Raw genomic sequence first — 21,660 nt, forward strand, 5'->3', positions numbered from 1 at the left:
TTGGGGCATAGACTTGGATTACTGTGATATTGAATGGGTTGCCTTGGAAACAAACAGAGATCATTCTGTCATTTTTGAGATTGCATCCAAGTACTGCATTTCAAACTCTTTTGTTGACCATGATGGCTACTCCATTTCTTCTGAGGGATTCCTGCCCGCACTAGTAGATATAATGGTCATCTGAGTTAAATTCACCCATTCCAGTCCATTGTAGTTCGCTGATTCCTAGAATGTCTACATTCACTCTTGCCATCTCTTGTTTGACCACTTCCAATTTGCCTTGATTCATGGACCTGACATTCCAGGTTCCTATGCAATATTGCTCTTTACAGCATCGGACCTTGCTTCTATCACCAGTCACATCCACAACTGGGTATTGTTTTTGCTTTAGCTCCATCCCTTCATTCTTTCTGGAGTTATTTCTCCACTGATTTCCAGTAGCATATTGGGCACCTACTGACCTGGGGAGTTCCTCTTTCAGTATCCTATCATTTTGTCTTTTCATACTGTTCATGGGGTTCTAGAGGCAAGAATACTGAAGTGGTTTGCCATTCCCTTCTCCAGTGGACCACATTCAACACATTACTAAATACTTATTTACTGCAGTTCTTTTTGCCCAGTATATAATGTTCAGTTTTCAACAAAAAAATTGTAAGTCTTACTAAAAGGGAAAAAAAGATTGAACAGACAAAGCAAGCATCAGAACCAGACTTAGATATGGCAGTAATGTTGGAATTATCAGACCAGGAATTAGAAACAACCATGAATAATATGCTAAGGACTCAAATGGGGGGAAAAAAAAAAAAAAAAGGCAGCATGCAAGAACAGACAGAATAACCAGAAAAATTCTAAGAAAGACGCAGAAAGAATCACTGGAGATCAAAAACACTGTAACAGAAACAAGTGTCTTCAATGGGCTCATTAGTAGACTGGACAGACCTGAAGAAAGAATCTCTGCATTTGTGAAATGTCCATACAGATTTCCAAGCTAAAAAGCAGAGAAAGAATAAAAAGACTGAGGGGGCTGGGGGGAATAGAATACAATATTCCAGAACTGTGGGACAACTACAAAAGGTGTATCATATGCAGGGCGTCCCTGGTGGCTCAGCTGGTAAAGAATCCACCTGCAATGCAGGAGACCTAGGTTCAACACCTGGGTTGGGAAGATCCCCTGGAGAGGGGAACAGCTTTTTGGGAACAGAATACTCCAATATTCTGGCCTGGAGAATTTCATGAACTGTATAGTCCATGGGGTCTCAAAGAGTCGGACGTGACTGGGTAAGTTTTGCCTTTCACTTTCATACCCATATGCATAACAGGAATTCTAGAAAGAAAAGAAGAAGAATCACTTGAAACATATTCTAATTTGAAGAAAATTCTACTAACTTAGAATTTTCCCAAATTAGTATCAGATACCAAACCACACACCCAAGAACCTCAGAGAAGAGCAAGCAGAAAAAATGAATTGAGAGGGAAAACCTACCAATCTAGAACTCTGTACCCTGCAAAATTATCCTTCAAAAGTAAAGGAGAAATAAAGACTTTCTCAGACAAACAAAACTTTAGGGGATTCATTATCTAGAGACCTACTTTGTAAGAAAAGACATTCTTTCAGAGAGAAGGAAAATGACACAGGTAAGAAACTCAGATCTATATCTTTAAAAAACGAAGCATATTAGAGAAGGAATAAATGAATATCAAAAAAACTTTTCTTTCTTTTTACTTATTCTTAATTGATCAAACAGCAATTTGTTCAAAACAACAACAGCAACAATGTATTTGTTAATTTTATGTGTGTGTGTGTGTGTGTGTATGTGTGTGTGAAACAAAGGACAGCAGTAATGTAAAGTACAGAAGGAAGGAATTAGGAATATTTGTCCCACTCAATTCTGCTGTGAACCTAAAACAGCTATAAAAACAAAGTCTATTTTTTTTTTTAAAAAGGCAAAGCTGTTTCTGCTTCAGTTTACTGTTCTATAAACCCTGGTACTCATTTTTAGTGTTAAGACTGGTACCAAATCTTGATTCTGTGCATTTTCCCAAAAGCAGCTAAATTATGTAACCAAAAGAAAGAATAAGAGAGAGAGATTAGAGAGATTAAATGTCATTCCTAAAATGTCTCCAGTCTATGCAGTGACCTTTCTGCAGAATGAGGCTCTCTGATGCGTCTTCTCCTCAATACAGTTTTTCCTGGGTTTCAGCCTCAGAATGTGCTTTATGAAACTTTGTCCTTCTCCAGGGAGTACAGGGAAAAAATGGCAATGGGCCCTAGCGAGCCAGGAAAGCAGCATTCATGGCACTTGAGGATGAAGCACTGAAGCTGATTCAAATGAATGGAAGCTACTGAGCCCTGTGCTCAAGACCCTTGCACAGATATGTGATGTTGGACAGCTACAACAGCTGATCTCGTCACCGGGAATTCCATTTCTGTAACCCAAACTCATCATTCAACATGAGCGGAGGAGAAAAATCCTTGCAGGAGAAGGGGAAGCAACCCACTGGTATTTTCCTCCAAAATCAAAGTATCCTCTCTATCCAAAGTAGATACAGAGGATTTACTACTCTGTATTTTGAGTTTGATTATCTAAGAGCATTATTTGGTCCAGGTGAGGGGACTAAGTTTGAGCTACAACATTTTAACACTGTTAAATGAGTATCAATTTACATCCCTTAGTATAAATGCAACACAAGACTAGTATGCTCTGCTTTCAAATATATGTAATCCAGACATGGCATAAATATACAATATCTCTATAAATATAACAGACTCTAGTATTCTAGGTACTGGAAGAAACTTAAGGCTTATTCTATGTATCAGAAATATTATGTAACTTAGAAAAATTCCAAGTAAAGTCTACAAAAGAAATTTAAAATTTACCCGTTTTAACTTTATGATTTTTCACATTAATTATATAGTATATAATTTAAAACAAAATTGAACCCTTTACAAGTTTGTTGTTTTTCAAGATGATTCTGACTTCAAAATTCCCAAAAACTTTACACAGCTAGAAGACAGCTGCCAACAGAAAGCATCATGGGGGTAACAAATGTCAAATAAGCCATCAAGAGTTGTATCTGCATTGGAGAGGTGAGGGAATGTCATTTCCAGGACTAAAATATGTAACATGAATACCAACTCTTGCTCTATTAAGCTGCATAAAACAATATGAAGAAATTAGGTTTATATAGTAAAGGGCACCTTCTAAAAGCTTGAATGTCATAGATACTAGATTTAATAAAGGCATTAGATTTAACAAAGAACAATATTTAGAGGCTACTTCTTCTAAGACAGTTACTCCTTAAAGAGGGGTGGGCACCAGCCAGTAAAAGAAAGGCATAAACTTTTTTTCTAAAGACCAGCTAGTAGAATGGAGAACATCAAGACTGCTAGCAGACTAGAGACTTCATGATGCAGAGAAAAAAGAAAATTCCTGAAGTAGAAGGAAAAAAACATTCTCCAGATTATCTGGAGGATATGATATAAACAGTTTCTATTATTAGAATGAATAATATTTAACACTGGGGCCTGAAAACCTCCACCCTTAACCCAGCTGCCTAAAAATTAGACTATTAGGTAAACTCCTGGACTACCTCATTTTATTTTGGACTCTTTCCAAAAATAAAAAATAATTGGGGTACACATATTAACTAGTCAGTTTGGTTTCGCTTGTTTCGTTTTTGTTTGGACAGTTAACTTGGCTTAGTAACCTAGGGTTACCTAAAAGCACTTAACAGTAAAGCTGCTAAATTTAACTAGCTGTGTAATATATTCTGCAAACACTTTTTTATCAGCATCATATTTAAAAGCCAAAAGGATATCTAAAGTATTCTCTAGGAAATATGTTAAGTGTTTGCTAAGTATCTCCCATGGCTTCGTAAAAGCCAAGTAACAGGCTCATTCATATAAGAGAAATCTTTCTTCAGCAACAATTATCACTAACTTTCCAATTATGTAGCCTATTTGGCCTCTTATTTTGGCTTATGGGTTCTATCTTGGCTTTGAATTAAGAGAATATAAACGTATTTACTTGACACTGAACAATTAAATACATGTGGTTACAACTCCACTTTGCAGTAGTATGGACATCTGCCATCCATCAAAAATCATGCAAACCAGTACTAGGTTGTTATTGTCACTAGTTTCCACACAAATGTACTTTAACTGCTGTATCTGGCATGATACCCATTTGCAATGCTTTCTGGAAAATAATTTTTAAATGGAGTGAAGGGCAGAAGACAGAGTTTAATTAGGAAATAACTAATGGAAGTAAACACTGACTTTTCAAGATACCAAAATTTCTTATGCCAATAAAATAAAAATATCTCAAATGTCAATCAGACTAGATAGCAGCCATTTTATACAAATTTATTACAATCCCAAGCATGTAACTTCTAAGATTATGTAAGGAAAAAACAATAAATTTTCCAAAATATTCACAAACTCCTAATCTAGCATGTATACTTAATCCGAATCCAGCTTCCTCTAACAAAAATACTTAGAAATGTTCACTTTCAATAAAGCTGAACAGAAGGGATAAATTTTCATCCTTTACAAGATGTAATTATATAAAAAGGTGGCTAATTAAGACAACATTTAGAATTGAGTCATAAAAACTAAGTGAACCAGATCTATATTAGGTCATAAATCACTCCATGATCCTTGAAGTTACTTATATAATCCTACCTATAATTAAAAGAAGTCATTAGCACAGGTATTACTAAGTATGAATAATGCCCAACTATCATGCACATATATTCCCAAGAACAAAAGGTAATATTTAAAAACATAAAAGTTAGAGTTTCTATTTCTGGTAGTTTATTAACAACATAACCAGAAAACCTTCCTTTTCCTAGAATCAGTGGCGAGCCTTTTGATTTATACATTGCTATGGTCTGAATGTTTATGTTTCTTCATAATTCCCATGTTGAAATCCTCAAAGATGATACTATTAGAATGTGGGGCCTCTGGGAGGTGCTTCGCTTTAAGGGCAGAGCGATCAGGAGTGGGATTAGTGCCTTATAAAAGAGAGATCCCCTAGGCTCTTCCACCACATGAGGACACGGAAGGAAGGTGCATGAACCAGGAGGAGGGCCCTCATCAGAAGAGGACCAAGCTGGCACCTTGACTTTGGACTTTCCAGCCTCCAGAACTATAAGCAGCAAAATCTCTGTTGTTATAAGCTACTCAGTCACTGAGTAGCTTATGGTGTGTTATAATTGGTCAAATGGACTTGATACATATATATGTGTGTATATAAAAAAAATTACATAAACACTACTTTAAATGTACAACTAAGGTATGAAAGCAGGGGAAATCAAATCTCTGAAGAGCCAAAAGTTAATACGGAAATAAAAAGAAGTACTTAGCAACTAAACAACAACAACAACAAAGCAGTACACGCTTGATGCTACGGCCACCCTGAAGGACATTCTCAACTCAGAAACTGCTGTCTCAACGGCAAAACAGGAAAATAAGGCCCTGACACACAAGAAGAAAGCACTGTGTTATAACTAAGATTTCTGCACAAAGCACAGACCTTCAGGGAACAATCAAGTACAGAAACCTGCCACTGGCAGAAGGAGGCAAAGAAATTTTCTGCCTTGGCCTAAGCTCTGAAAAGGTAGGAAAAACCACCAAAACCTGTAATCACAATGCCCTCACATAGGTTTAAGCGTCTGAATTTATTCTATCTACACTGTACGGGAACTCCTAACTCCAAAATTAAATATAAAAAATCATCTCTGCTTGAACTGGGTGGTAATACAAGTATATACGTACATCAAAACAGCACAGAAAACCTGTGCATTTTAGTACATCTAAGTTATACTTAAGTTTAAAAATAAAGTGATCTCTGGAAACACCTGTAGTGTGCATGGCAAAAACAAACCTCTCTCCGGAGGAAGAGAGGTTTGTTTTTCATGACCCTCTACCTGAAGCCACTCAGGAGTCACACAAACAACCCCTCTGAAGATCAACTCACAATTTATTTTATTTTATTTAACTTTTATTTGCATTTATTTTTTGTGGCATTTATTCCCGGGCCCTAAGTTTTTGTTTCTTCAGTTTCTTCTGGGATATCTTTTTCTTCTGTGCAACCTCCTCTTCTGGTTTAGGAACAATCTGTTCTTTTTCATCTCATCTCAATGTGGCAGGGAGAGCTCAGGTAGGGGTTGATCCGACCGTAAGCTCTGTAAGTCCTGCGCCGCATCTTGGGGGCTTTGTTCACTTGGATGTGCTCAATGACCAGAGAATCTACATCTAAGCCCTTAAGTTCAGCATTACTCTCTGCATTTTTGAGCATGCGTAGTAAAAATTCAGCACTCTTTTTGGGCCAAGGACCCTGCATCCAGCCCCACTGTTTGGCCTGTGCACACCTACCAACTCCACCGTTGTAACGACGGAATGGCACACACTGCTTCTTTAAAGTGACATCCTTCAGATACTTGTTGGCCTTCCGGATATGCATACCCTTTACGGCCTGGGCAGTTTCACGAGTGCTCTTAAAGTGAACACGAAGATTTGAACCTCTTGATTTGCATGATTTTGTAGGGTTTTCTGCGTCAAGTGAATAGCGCACCATTTTTAGGGGTCACCTCAGGCCGCTTACCGGAAAAGGAAGCCAACTCACAATTTAAAACTATGAAACACCTAAGGAAACAGTTCACCTTAAGAATCAGGAAATTTAACAAAGAACACAAGTGGATTTCTAAGAAATTCAGACAACTGAATAATCTGGATAGAGACTGTAACTATTTTAAATTACCAAAACACATAAAAGACTAAACCACATGGGACAGACGTCATAAAAAAGTAACAGACATCCTTAACAAAACAAGAAGTGATAATCAGTGGATGTTAAAATAATCAGTAGACAAGGAACTGGATATTGGCCTTGTACAAAAGGATCATTCCACAGATTACTTGAACGATGTAAAAGGAAAAGCTCAATATTATAATAAAAATACAAACTTTCATCATCTATTGAGCCATCTTAACATCCCTATAGGTAGAACAAAATACTATGCACTTTCTGATGTGATAACGTACTTAATACTACCTATGAAGCACTTGTGCCAAGACAATGAATTCGCTAACCAAGTCTCCTATCATAAACTTGAATTTTTACAAGAAACGTAAAGGAGTAAAAATAAATCAAACAGCCCAAGTATCTCTTAGAAAACCCCAAATCCGTAACATTCTACAAAACAACTACAGAACCTTCTCAATAAAAGCATGAGAAAAAAATAGATAGGGAGGGACTATTCCAGAGAAACTTAAGAGACATCATCAAGTGCAATCGGTGAACCTTGTTTTAAATCCTAATTCAAGTATACCAACTATAAAATAGCATTTATGAGGCTATGACAGATATCAGAATATGGACTGAGTCATCTATAATATTAAAGACTTGTTCATTTGGGGTGCGTGGAAGAAGATGGTATTGTGGTTAGGGAGGAAAATACCCACTTTTCAGAGTGAAATGTCACTGTGTGGATTTGCTTTAAAACACCTCAGCTAACAAAACAGGAGAGTAGCTGAATATGCTATAATCACACAATGGAATACTAGGCAGTCGCCAAAACAAACAACAAAAAAAACAAGGAAGATCTCTACGAAGTGATATGGAGTGATATTCAGAATACTGCTGCTGCTACTGCTGCCAAGTCGCTTCAGTCGTGTCCGACTCTGTGCGACCCCATAGATGGCAGCCCACCAGGCTCCTCCATCCCTAGGATTCTCCAGGCAAGAACATTCAAGTGGGTTGCCATTTCCTTCTCCAATGCGCGAAAGTGAAAAGTGAAAGTGAAGTCGCTCAGTCGTGTCCGACTCTTAGCGACCCCATGGACTGCCGCCTACCAGGCTCCTCCATCCATGGGCTTTTCCAGGCAACAGTACTGGAGTGGGGTGCCATTGCCTTCTCCGCTGTTAGTTAAAAAACAAAGTGCAGGAGAACATCTTTAGTAGGTTCCTCTTTCATGTAAAAAAAAAAAATATTAAAAAATTTATATGTATCAGCTCATCTGTACAAAAAGGAATTCAATTAAATAATAAAACTAGAAATAAATAATAATAAGATATCCTAGGGGGTAAATGGGGAGGGACAAGCTGGAAAGAAAGGGGAAATGGGACCATCGCAGAAGGATCAGGAGGAAGGATGCTACTGAGTTAAAGCTTTTTGTGTTATTTCTACCTCTAGGAAACATGGCAATTGCTTCACACAACCCAAAAATAAATTGATAATTAAAATCAACCAGGATACGAAGATATTCCAAACGGAACACAAACAGTAATATATTACAAATGCCACACTGCAACTGGTGGGAAGGAAAATTTACCTAAATACATTTGGAAGAGAGCATTCTGACTGACAGGATTTTCACAGTAGTGCATTCCAGACAAAAAATTTGTTTCTCACAAGAGTACAGGTTGGCAATTCTGAAATTTGTACACTAGGATTGAGGAAATAAAATACATTGTGGACAATGAGAACACCATTTCTCACTATCATAAACTGGAATAATAAAGAAAAGGTTTTGGGGAGAAAGGGGAGAAGACTGTAACATAATTTTGTAAGTGGTGGGTTGGAATTGGAGATAAACACAAGCTCATTTTTTTAATATGTGGATACAGATACACACACACGAACTAGGTGTATATATATATACAAACACACACACATGTACTTCCTACATGTATCTCTCAACTATTCACTGCAATGAAAATCCAGCGTGAACACACCCAGCTCCCAGATCTTAGCTCCTCAATACCATCTTCCAATAAAGGAGACAGAGCTCCTTGGAGAAGGGGTTGAGTCAAAGGATGAAGCAAAAGGACAGGATGAATGTGGAACATCTTGTGCTTTGCAGATAGTAAATAAGTGTTTAAAAATGATGAGGGCCTGTCAAAAGAACACAGGAGCAAACCTGAAGGAACTCCCAATGGCAAAATCTAGGACAACCTGAACAAGAAAAAGACAGTAATGGATTATAACTTATAGAATAAACAAATGCCCCTGAGTCCATATTCATATAAATTATTGGCTAAATGCCTAAGTAGGAAAGACAGGACAGTTCTTCCTTAAGGTAGAATTCTAACTAATAATGCATGTTTAAGAGGAACAATGGAACTGCAAATATCACCATTTGGCAGAAAACCACAGTATTAATTGTTGTAGGCAAAAACGAACAAAGGTTGCTTAAAAGTAATGTAAGAAGTGGACTTCTCACGTGGCTCAGTACTAAAGAATCCGTCTACCAACACAGGAGACTTTGGAGATGTGGGTTCGAGCTTATGTGGGTTCGATCTCTGGGTCAGGAAGATCCGTTGGAGGAGGAAATGACAACCCACTCCAGAATCCTTCCCTAGAAAATTCCACGTACAGGGGAGCCTGGCGGGCTACAGTTCATGGGGTCACAAAGAGTCAGACATGACTGAGGATGCAGGCTGTAGCTGTATGATAAGAAGCAAGATAGCTGCACAGTTTCAGGCAGTTATTACAAGAGGGGAAAATATAAACACACACACAAAACCTGGCAGAGAAAGCGATAACCAAGGGATCAAAGAATACATCACCAGTATCCACACCACACATCTGCTGATACGTTGCCCTGAGGGGAGAACGTCACGTGACCTCTGCTACGCCAAAAACCTATAACTGATCAAAGGAAAACCTCAGACAAATCCTAAATGAAGGACATTCTGCAAACTGATTGGCCTTGCTGCTGCTGCTGCTAAGTCACTTCAGTCATGTCCGACTCAGTGCGACCCCATGGACTGCAGCCTAACAGGCTTCTCCGTCCATGGGATTCTCCAGGCAAGAACACTGGAGTGGGTTGCCATTTTCTTCTCCAATGCATGAAAGTGGAAAGTGAAAGTGAAGTCACTCAGTAGTGTCTGACTCTTAGCGACCCCATGGACTGCAGCCTACCAGGCTTCTCCATCCATGGGATTCTCCGGGCAACAGTACTGGAGTGGGGTGCCATTACCTTCTCCCACTGATTGGCCTTAGTAACCTTCAAAAGGTCATGGTTATGAAGACAAAGACTGGTAAAATGTCCCAGATTAGAACAGACTAAGGAAATAACAACTAAATGCAACATGGAACCCTCGACCACAAAAAGGACCCTTGTGGGAAAATTAGAGAAACGCAAGTACGGTCTAGAGATCAGTTAACCATATTGTATCAACATTAATTTATTTCCTGATCTAGATAACTCTTCTATGATTACACAAAATATAATATTAAGGGAAGCAAGGTAAAGATTATGGGTTTCCTAAGTGGCTCAGGGATAAAGAATCCACCTGTCAATGCAGAAGCCACAGGAGATTCAAGTTTGATCCCTAGGTCAGGATGATCCCCTGGAGAAGAAATGACAACCCACTCCAGAACTCCTGCCAGGAAAATCCCAAGGACAGAGGAGCCTGGGAGGTTACAGCCCATGAAGGTCACAGAGAGTTAGACAAGACTGAAGGACTGTGCATGCAGGTAAAAGTTATACAAGAACTATCAACTATTTTTCTAACATTTTCTAAGTCTAATATTATTGATACAATATTTCTTCTTTTATGTAGGGTAACGATCTCATAGTAAGTTTTAAATGAAGGGCATAAAGAAATTCTACAAAAGCAAAACACAATCACTGATACTAAGCTGCAAAATTAGGCACAGCTGAACAAAGAATTATCTGGAAGGCAGGTGCAAAAAATAACCACAAGCCCAGAGAGATAAAGTCAGAGAAGATATGAAAGCAAGATTAAGGGGCATGGAGCATAAAATCAGGTGGTCCACATACATCAAACAGGAATTCCAGAGAAGACTAAAGAGAATAAAGGAAAAGAAAATGATGGATAACTTTCTAGAATAAAGAACAATGATGATTATATTCTAGAAACAAGGCTTCTAAGCAGGATAAATAAAACACAGCCACATCCGGACACAAAGTGAACAGAGCTGCAAAGTACCAAAAATTTAGGAATGCAGGGATTGCTTTTAAGAAACCAGAAAAAAATTAATTACAAAGCAACAATAATTAGAGAACAGACTTCTCACAGCAACAATTAAAAGTCATAATACCCTCGAAGGACTGAGTGAAAATAACAAATCACAGAGAATTCTATAATCAAATAATTATCTTTCCAAGAATGAGGACAAAATAAATATATTTGCAGACAAACTCCAGAAGCTTACCATTAACAGACTTCTGCTGAAATATTAAAGAACATACTGCAAGCAGAAGGAAGCTAAAACCAACTGGATTAAGTGGGATGCAAAAAAATAGTAAAATAAGAAATCAGTACAGTGAGTAAATCTAAAAACACAGAATTTATAAAATCCTCTTTTAAATAAAACCACCAGGTTGCATTTTTTAAGTAATTCAACGTGCAAAAAAAGAGGACCAAAAAAAAAACAAAAAACCATAGCTTCAGCAGAACACTTTTCATGGGGAAAAAAAAGGACCTAACGTGGAACTGGAAAATGTCAACCAAGAATCTGACTTTCTTTTATTTTACCCAAAGGACTAGGTTTGTTCAGCCAAAAAGTGAAGGTCATTTATCAAGAAGATCCTTAAAATTCCCTACCACTCCCAGGATTTAATTGGCAGAAAACAGGCTTCCCCAATTGATCAAGAGGACACCTTTCAAAATTGTACGTTATTGAGCATTCAGACAGAGCGAGAGCTTTCATACACAGAACCAGTGCTTCAGGATATGGAGCTTTACAGATAATCGGCTATCTGCTTCTATGCAAAAACTGTGGGAATGTATATGATCTTAGGGAAAGAATAAACGATATACTTTTAAACTTAAGAGTTATTAAGAAAGGAAAAGTGTGATCCAAGAGGTAGGAAAGCCAACAATATAAAAATCAGAAAATCTTGCAAAGAATAGCTGTCACATACTCCTCCTTCCAAAATCTTAAAGATTCAATAACACAAATATCAGGTGTGCTCAAACTAATTTGCTAAAATTTCTAAAGAGCCAATCACACTGAAATACAGCAAGGATATATAAGAACACTAAAATGCAGAGAACTCAGATAAAGGTATCCTATATTCATTACTCTCATAAAATATCATTCTTCTCTTTTGCTAGGATAAATCAAAACGTCAATGTGCAAGCAAGGACAGCTTTTATTTATTGATAAAAGGCAAAGAAAGCTATTAAGAGACTAGGCTACTTAGAGTCATTTAGTCATACTGCAAATACTCCCTTTTAATATTCCCTCAATTAAAGTAGGCCTGGAGACATACAACATAAAAATGGTAAACCACACAATCAAAACTCAATGAGATGTGATATGTATCACTAGATATAAAGGATTAAAAGCTGGATGACACTTGTAAGAGAAAAGATCGACACTAACATTTGAGAATACATACAATTAAATACACACATTTATTTATTTATTCTTAAAAAAAAATTTTACCTTCTATGGGCCTTGATTTCTATCCCAGAGGCTAGTAAAGTAAACCTATAATACAGGTTTCCTGGATTCGTGGCTTTCCAACACACTCTTTTTAGGTAATTTCAAAAACACCTATCTCCAAGCATATCTGAATATATATACCAAGCATATCTGAATATATATAACCTGCTTGAAAGTAATGGGCCACATTTTCCACTCTTCATACAAAATATATCCTTTGATATTTTAAAGTACTTTTCAGTTTACAAGTGGAACTGGAAAAAAGGTTTAAGCTAGTTTTAGAGGTGAAACAGCCTAAAAAAGGAGGCTGAATGTGACAGCATGTGCAATAACGGCAGTAGAAACAAAATCTAAAGAACCTGTTCTGAGAAACACAATTATTAAGTATAAAATATCTAAATTAGACTGAATGTGTAACTATAAAATACAGTTTTTAAAATGAGAGTACTTTCTTTAAATGTCTGGCTTTTAAAGCTTAAATAATGTCTTTAAAATGAGATAGAGTACTTTTTTTAAATGTCTGGCTTTTAAAGTTCAAAATTGAAAGGAACTCATTTTAGAAATGAGGAAACTGACATCCAAGAAAACAAAATAACTTGCTTGCTAATTAACAAAGCTAGATGTGACATGAAACATTCTCCAATGAGTGTATCTTTAAAATACAATTTTGAAAACTTCTAATGAAAGACTAAAAATCTTAACCATGTTTCAAATTAACATTTGCAATCAAAGCCATACTGATTTAGAATTCACAAGACCACACTAAAGTTTACATTGCTTAGAAAACAAATGTCCCTCACAAGAACAATTAATAGAGGATTATAAAAGAAATATTTACTGAAATTTTTACTTAATATCTACTATGTGGCAGCAACTATTTTAGTCATCTGGGATACACCAGTATAGAAAATACTTTTAAACATACTCAAGTTATGACAATTACACGTACTTAACTGACAAGGAAATTATAAATCATTCTCTTTCCACTGAACTAGTTCTGCAGCTCCTCAACATCTCTAAGATTAGAACAGTCGCTGTGGATCACATTCAGGAGCTCCACCATCAGGAGCAGCCACATAAGAATCACCTCTCACCATAAAGCAAGGATACTGCTTTCTGTAACTATGATTGTTCACTTCTGGAACTATTTCCATACATATGTTTTTCCCATTCCTTATCCAGAATTCTACACTGCCAGTCACTCAAAAGAAAGAAGAAAAAAAAAAATCTCAGGCTAATAGAAGCCAAATTTAGAGAGGGAAATAAAAATCTTCCTTCAGTCTAGGCTAAATGAACTGAGTGCACAAAGAACTCCATACATCCGAAAGCACACAGATGTCTGCACTAGTTCCCAGGGCTCAAACAATGCCAGTCATTCAAGAGCTTGCCTTTTACATAAGCTGATGTGAGAGCGCTCAGTCAGCTCTTCTGAACCTCATAACCCAGGATCCCGGAACTCTGATAAAGCCACCATTTTCCTCAGCTCTGTTTTCATATATTTTCTCTGGTAAGCAAACTTCATTTTTCCCCTAAAAAATAAATCTGGAAATCATCTCTCCTGTTTGCTATTAACTGATATAAGTGATATAATTTAATCCAAAATTACTCCTCCATTAAAACTAAAAGTGTTAACACAAATCTAAGATCAATACTGAAAAAACTATTTGAAAAAATATATTTTTAAATGCAGAAGTTTAAAATATAATTTTAAACATGCTTCATCATGCTAAGTATGAAATGACACCATTTGGCTGCATTCTATCTGCTTCCAGTTGCACAATGTAAAAAACAGCCATACGACACTAACTTTCCAAAAATTAAAAGAAACTTCTGGAGAACTGCTAAAGAGTTGAAAAAGTGAATTTACACATGCACACTCACACATATGCAACACTAACTACAGACATCAAAAATAATGAAAGGCATTTGACTGTTTGACCAAAACCCCATTTAGTCCTCAGGAAAAATATTTTTCAGTGAATGTCCCTCAGAAGCTTAAGTAACAGTACTGTCACCTTCAAAGTACATTACTATTGATTCTTTCAATAATATCCTGTACTTGCTAAGTCTGGCAAATTCAAGATTCAAACATTAGTAAATATTTAAGCCACAGAAATGCTAATGTACTTTTTCATCACATGGGAAACTTACTTCCTAAGACACTTATCAGACCTGCCAGCAAGAAGTAAAGCTCAAGTTTTAAGGGACAAAATGAGAATGACTCATTTAGTTATTAAATTATTAGATCCTGAATAGTGAAAAGAGTTGTCTATAAATTCACCTCCCTTCACTATGTACTATCCTTAAGAGATTTGTGGCTCTTATAATTTAACACTCTTTCCCTCTCCACATACACACTACATAATGCAAATAAACATGCTCTGAAGAAGAAAAAGTTCTAAGTTTTTTCTCCTTAAATAGTAAATCCTTAAAGATATTCCCCATCTCTCCCCAAGAACACAAAAAAGCAGAGCTCTGAACATACTAACCATTTAACAGATATTTGGGAAAATTTCCATCATCCTTAGAGTTATAAGACTGAATATACCACCAAGGAGAGGGGGAGAATTATTTATCTTTTCATCAAAGTATTACTTCCTAATAAGCATGGAAAGCAACAAAACCCTGTATGTTCTACAAAGCAGTAACCTCAGAGACATTTCAACACTCCCTGAGACTTAACAACAAACTGTGTTGGCAAAACAGATTCCATTTCTCAAAAACACCTTGAAAGTTTTCAAGAACCAGATTGTTCAATCAGGACAGTCTACCATACATTCAACATCTATGACCTTCTTGGAACACATAACCCTGTTTCCTACCACTAGAGTCAGTATAATATTTTCTGATGCTTTATTAAAAGAACATCTGACTTTAGCAGACACCTCTTAATGCTCCTCTAAAAATACGTTTTTATATATTATATAAAGTATATATATATATGCTTTCTAGAACTTCTCACTCTAAAATTTCACTCACTATTGCCCATGTTATCTTTTACAGTCAGACAAAGCTTTTCATTTTCCTGTAATATGGCATTGTCTTAAGACTTTGTCACCAAAAGGACCTGATATTGAGACAAAAGAGCATATATAAACTTTTCATTTTTTCCCAAATTTTAACTTATTACGTAATATTAATTCACTCCCTCCTATAAATGAGTTTTAAAGCGTTCCAATATATTTGAAAGTCAAAGAAGAAGAAGTACTAAAGGAGTTATTCTCAGGTATTTATCTTTAGGTTTTTACCAATTAATAGAAGTTCATTTCAGGTCCACATTTTATCTACACCTGGCCATGACAGACTCTGGCATGGCACTGTGTTCAACAGATACACAGCAAGGAATCGTACAGGCAGGACTGAAACATGGTAAGAGAGAAGCACCTGGGGACCAGTTCACATTCTATACAGTAAGATTTGCCCACAGTTTTAAGTTTCTCTTATTAGAAAATAAACTTTATGATAAATACATGTTTAGTGAACTAGATATGAGTTAACAACTTATATTTCGTTCAACACTGAAATACTAAAAAATCAGCTTAATAAAAAAACACTAGTATTACAAAATAATGGTGTATATAATAAAAGGTATAGGATTCAGAAGATTTGAGCTATCACATACCTATAATCTTGTTATCATTCCTTCTTCACTGCCTTCTAATTATTCTCTCATAACTATAAAATATGCAGAAGATAAAACAAGAACTATAAACATGGTTATCCCCTAAGTGATACTAGAAACACAAAACTATTTATAGACACACCTTACTTTAAGAACATGACCTAACTTCCCACATTCAAGTCTACTTGACAAAGAAGTCCAAAGAACCCAAAAGTGGGGTCTAGTGTTTCTTTTCTCTTGCAAGTGAGGGGTGTCTATGCTAATGGAAGAAAACAGCCAGGAGGAGATACAATAACCTTTGTACATTATGCAAAACTTACCCACTTGAAGGATCTAAGGCAATTGCTCTAGGTTGATCCAACTCTTGCCAAAATAAAACTTTTCGTAAAGATCCATCTAAATTAGAAACTTCAATACGATTAGTTTCAGAATCTGTCCAGTACAATTTTTCTCCAAGCCAATCACATGCCAGCCCATCAGGGGACAATAATCCAGAAACAACAACATTCTGTACACTCTCAGTTTTGTTGAACTCTATTCGTTTAATGGCTTCTTCGCTGACATCACTCCAGTATATCAAGCCATGACTAAACACAAAGTCCAACGCAGCTGCATCCTCCAAGCCTCCAACTACAATCGTAGCATTCTCTTTGCCATTTGCAGCATCAACCAATCGCAAGTCCCGTCTGTTTGCATAAAGCAACAAAGGGGCCGCTAGAACGAAAAGAGAAAAGTAAGTAAGTCAAAATGAACAAAATGTATTGATTCCCATAAACTGAGTTTCAAATCAGCGATGGTAAGCAAATGCTATCAAAGAGTAAATAAATGTATAGGAAAACTATCGAAATCTCTTCACAAACAAAGCATTACTTCTGCAGCATTTTAAATACAAAAGACTTTTAAGACAGGGAAATAAATTCTACCAGGACGGTCTTTTCTTATTAAAACAGTCTGTCAGATAAAATAAAAAAGCTTGATCATTTCAAGAATTTGACAAGGATATGGAGCCAGTGGACCACTCATACTTTATTGAGGCAGGGCCTGTAAAATGCTGCAGCATTTTTGGAAAGCAGTTTGGCAGTTTCTTAAAAGAGTAAATAAACAACCTACTATATGATCCAGCCATTCTATGTCTAGATATTTACTTCAGAGAAATAAAAGTGTAATGTCAGTACAAAGACCTATGTATAAAGTTCATAGCAGCTTACTTGTAATAACCCAAGCTGGAACCAACCCAAATGTCATCAACAGACTAATGGATGAATAAACTGTGATATATCCATACGATAAGAAGTAATGAACTATTGGGACTTCCCTGGCAGTTCAGTAATTAAGACTCTGAGCCTCCACTGAAGGGAGGCTGGGTTCAACCCCTGGTGGAAAAACTACTGATAAAACCCCAATGCCACAGAGCATAGCCCCCTCCTCTCCAAAAAAGTAATGAACTATCTGATCATGTAACTTGAGTGAATCTCAAAATAGTTATGTAGAATGAAAGAAGCCAGACAGAGAAAAGTATATAATGCATACTCCATTTATACAAAATTTTAGAAAACTGAGATTACTCTATTGTGACAAAAAGCAGTTCAGTGGTTATCTGGAGGTGGGGAGAGAAGGTGGAAAAGAAAAGGAAGGAGGAATGATAACGGGGCATGAGGAAACCTTTGTAGGTGATGACTATATTGTAGTGACTGATGATGGTTCCAGAAGTGTATACATATATCAAAATTTATTAAACTTTACTTATGTGTAATCTATTGTATTATCAAGTATACCTTAATAAAACTGTTCAGTCTGGCAGATATAGTTATTAATACAACTATTTTTTATTGCTTTATATTATTATTAGAATGATCTTCAAATAAGACTTAATACTAGAATTATACATAAAGCCTATCCTAGGAGACAGTATTTAACTCTGAGAAACCAGAAGCCATTAGGACTGAAGCAGTATAAATGGTATTTTTTTTTTACCCAAAATATTGGTTTGGGTTTTTTTTTTTAAAGCATTTATTCCAAGCTTCTGACATTTACTTTCCTGGTACCAATAGTTATTAAAGATCCAGAGCACCAATATTGAACAGAAATTTCTACAATAACAGACGTGTTCTCTCCACTGTGCGATACAATAGCCACTGGCCACATGTGGCTATTACAACTAAAAAATTAATTTTTTAAATTTTATTTAACCTCAATTCATTTAAATTTAAGTAGACAAGTGGTCAAATGGACAGCACAGATCTAGAGGCTAAGATGAAGAACACAAATGAGGCACCCAAACAAAAAGCCCAGGGTTAAGAAGTAAGAACCTACACGGTCTTCTCTCACAATACTCACTTAAGGCCTGCCATCCAGAGCTAAGACCAACTACCGCTGAAAACTAACCAAGCCCCATTTAAGAAATTAATCTTTGAAAAATTAAAGTGTTCAAAAAGAGTAAAGAAAAAAGTGATGTTTAAGCCAGTTTATGGGCTGTGTTGGCCAAACAGACTTATGAGGGCCACTATTTTCATCAGTAAGCACAACATGAACTTTCCTTCTAGCTAAGTCTAAATCCAACTTTCTTAGTTAAAAACAAATGGGCGAAAAAAAAACAAAAAAAAACAAATGGGCAGATAGCTTTTTCAAAAAGCGACAGCCCTTTCTACTTGTTTGTGTACCTACAGCTGCTATTGGCAAATTAGTAAATTTCCATCACAGATTCACTTTTGGCTCATTTCAGCCCTTAATACATCACACTATTTATCAGTCCGCATTGTGTTCACTGCACTATCTGAGTCCCTCATACTATGTGTCCATTATAAAAACCAGGAAAAAGATCATATTAGTCAAGGATATAATACTAAGTGCTGCATAAGGCTAAGAAATAGCCTAAAACATTTACAATTTAAAATGCAAGGGTGGTAATAATCCGATATTTATTGGGCACCTTTCTTTATGGTACTTTCCTTGGAAAACTATACAAAATCTGCATACGGCATTAAGGGGCAGCTAAATGTCTTTTATGACTTTCAAGTCAAACATTATCATTTCTACTAAACATCTGGTCTACAAAATCCAAAGAATCTTTCTGGTCATTCAAGGCCTCACAAGCCTTAAGAGTAACAAAAAAAAAAAAAAAAAAAGGAGGAGGAGGAGTGGACAAGTCAATTTAAGTTAGCAATATTGATTACAACTGAGGACTATGCATAAACCTATACACACTATTAAAAAGAAATCCCGGAGTTCATCCTGTCCAAACATCCTTCTGATACTTGAATACTTTCTACAATATTTTCACCAACATCTATTTAGGAATATATTAAATGGGATATCTAAAAGGTGTAATTTGATTTCCAATACTGTTTTAATCTACTAAAGAAATACACTGGATCCCCACACACTTTCCCTGAGTTGTAACCTATATGCCATGCATTCAATATTTTCATTCCAAGGAACGTATCTTCAGACTTCCTAATACCCAGACTTACTAACTCAAATAAGCACCACCGTATCTCTTTAGTGAACCCTCACAAGAGCTCAGAAATCCTTCTTTTCCTTTATTAACTTCCTACCAATCTTTCTCTAGTGCTATTCTAACCTTCTTCTGCTTTCCTGAAGACAAATTCCATGCTCTGAATCCTTCATCCCACATCATCTCACAAAGTAATCTCAGTGAAGCAGAAGTGAGGTAAATATTATACATCCCCAACATCTTAAACCTCTCAAAAATCTCTTTATATCCCATCCATCCTCCTCTATGTTGTCCTCAGTCTCAAATGACAAGCTTCCCTTCCTCCTTTCTCAGTCTATACCTATATTTGAAACTAAAAGGCAGGTTAAGCATGATCAGAAGAATTAACACTGTATTATAAGGAGAACATTCTACATAGGTGGGGCTACAGTCAACATTTTTTTTCCAACTGGAAATAGACCTTTTAGGAAGCTCAATGATCTCATCCTCTCATACACCCTCTTGTTTGAATGGTGTATATATATATTGGTCATTCTGTGAAATCTTATTTCTTTTGTATATAAAATAAGTTATATCATTTATATTCAACAAAATGCACATATACATATTTAAAGTGTACAGTTCAATAAACTTTAATAAATGTATGCAACTATGACAACCACTCCAATCAAGACACAGAATATATCTGTTACTCCCCAAGTTCTCTGTTCCTCTGCCATATATCCTGGTTACTCCTGGCCCCGGCAACCATTGATCTGCTTTCTGTTGCTACTGATTAGCTTTGCCTGTTATCTAGATTTCTGTGGAATCCTGTAGTGTGTACTCTTTTGTTGACATATTTTTGAGATTCATCCATTTTGTTTTATGTATCAACATTATTGTTGAGCAGAATTCCATTGTATGTATATACTAAAATTTGTTTATCCATTTTTCAGTGTGTAGAATTCAGACTGTTTACAGTTTTTAGCTATTATTAGTGAAGCTGCTATAACAATTCATGTACAAATTTTTGTGGAATCATACACTTTCATTTCTCTTGAATAAACAACTAGGAGTGGGACTGCTGGGTCACATAGGAAGTTCGTATGCTGATCAACATTTTTGAATGCTGCAAAAAAGTCAAGAATTAAGGACAGATAAGGCAAGTTGGATTTGGTTATGACAACTTGGAGAAAGCAGTTTCAGTTGAGTGATAGGTGGGAAGTTGGACTAAAGGAGTCAATAGCTAACAGATGGTTAAGTGAAGTGTACATCAATATTGTAACATTTTGTGGTTAATTATTCTCTTGGTGATAGAAAGGTTAGCTTTATTAAAAACAAAATGTTTTGATAGCAGGGACCTGGCAAGAACCATTGCAGATATAAGAAACAGGATGGTGAGATGGCCAACAAGAAGCTATTTGGGTAGAACTGAAACTCGGGCTGGAGATGACTTGAAAATCACTGGACTTGAGCTGCTTCTGATCAGGTAAACTCAGATAATCTTCTCTTCTATACTTCCGTACTTAAAAAACAAGCGTATGGACAAGAAAATTTTACAAGTTGGCCATCTCTCCCTGCCATAAAATTCAATTCATCACCTTTCTCCCACAGGAAACCCTCAAGAGTCAATGATAGCACAATTTTCCTAATTTCTCTGTGGTGTCATGGAGCCATCCTTGACACCTTCCTTTCCCCCTTCTCTCCGCCCCCCCCCACCCCATCTGCCAATTACAATCTTCTTGATTCTTCTTTAGCAGGTCCTTATCTCTGCCTCTTGTTTTGCACTTTTTAGACCACTACCCTACTCTAGCCCTTCATTACCCCATGCTAAACTACCTCAATAGTAAAAGATCTCAAAACTCTCTCCCTTCCCTTTTCTACTTCCTGTGTGTGTGTGTGTGTGTTAGTTGTTCAGTCGTGTCTGACTCTGTGTGACCCCACTGACTGGGTCCTGAGGGGTCCTGCCAGGATCCTCTATCCATAGCATTCTCCTGGCAGGAATACTAGAATGGGTTGCCATTCCCTTCTCCAGGGGATATTCCCAACCCAGGGACTGAACCTGAGTCTCCTGCATTGAAGGCAGATTCTTTACCATCTGAGTCACCAGGAAGCCTACTTCTCATACTTGTTATTTTATCTAATTCAAAAAGGTTTCTGATTTCCTTTGCCTAAAA

The 21,660-nt window shown here is 36.5% G+C and overlaps 1 protein-coding gene and 1 pseudogene across 8 annotated transcripts in view; both read right to left on the reverse strand.

Annotated features, from left to right (window-relative positions):
- LRP6 (LDL receptor related protein 6) overlaps positions 1-21,660 on the reverse strand; it is a 178,109-nt gene that overhangs the window by 141,988 nt on the left and 14,461 nt on the right. For 7 of the 8 annotated variants that reach the window (XM_055570411.1, XM_055570414.1, XM_055570416.1 and 4 more), the window contains one exon: positions 16,371-16,764. In XM_055570411.1, coding sequence (XP_055426386.1) covers positions 16,371-16,764 — 394 coding nt within the window. Of the gene's footprint in view, positions 1-16,370; positions 16,765-21,660 lie in introns of those variants that run through there. The other variant, XM_055570419.1, reaches the window with a different exon arrangement.
- On the reverse strand, positions 5,984-7,939 carry LOC129645229 (60S ribosomal protein L17-like; annotated as a pseudogene).

Source organism: Bubalus kerabau, chromosome 1 (genome assembly GCF_029407905.1).
Source record: "Bubalus kerabau isolate K-KA32 ecotype Philippines breed swamp buffalo chromosome 1, PCC_UOA_SB_1v2, whole genome shotgun sequence".
In the NCBI taxonomy this organism is placed as follows: Eukaryota; Metazoa; Chordata; class Mammalia; order Artiodactyla; family Bovidae; genus Bubalus; species Bubalus kerabau.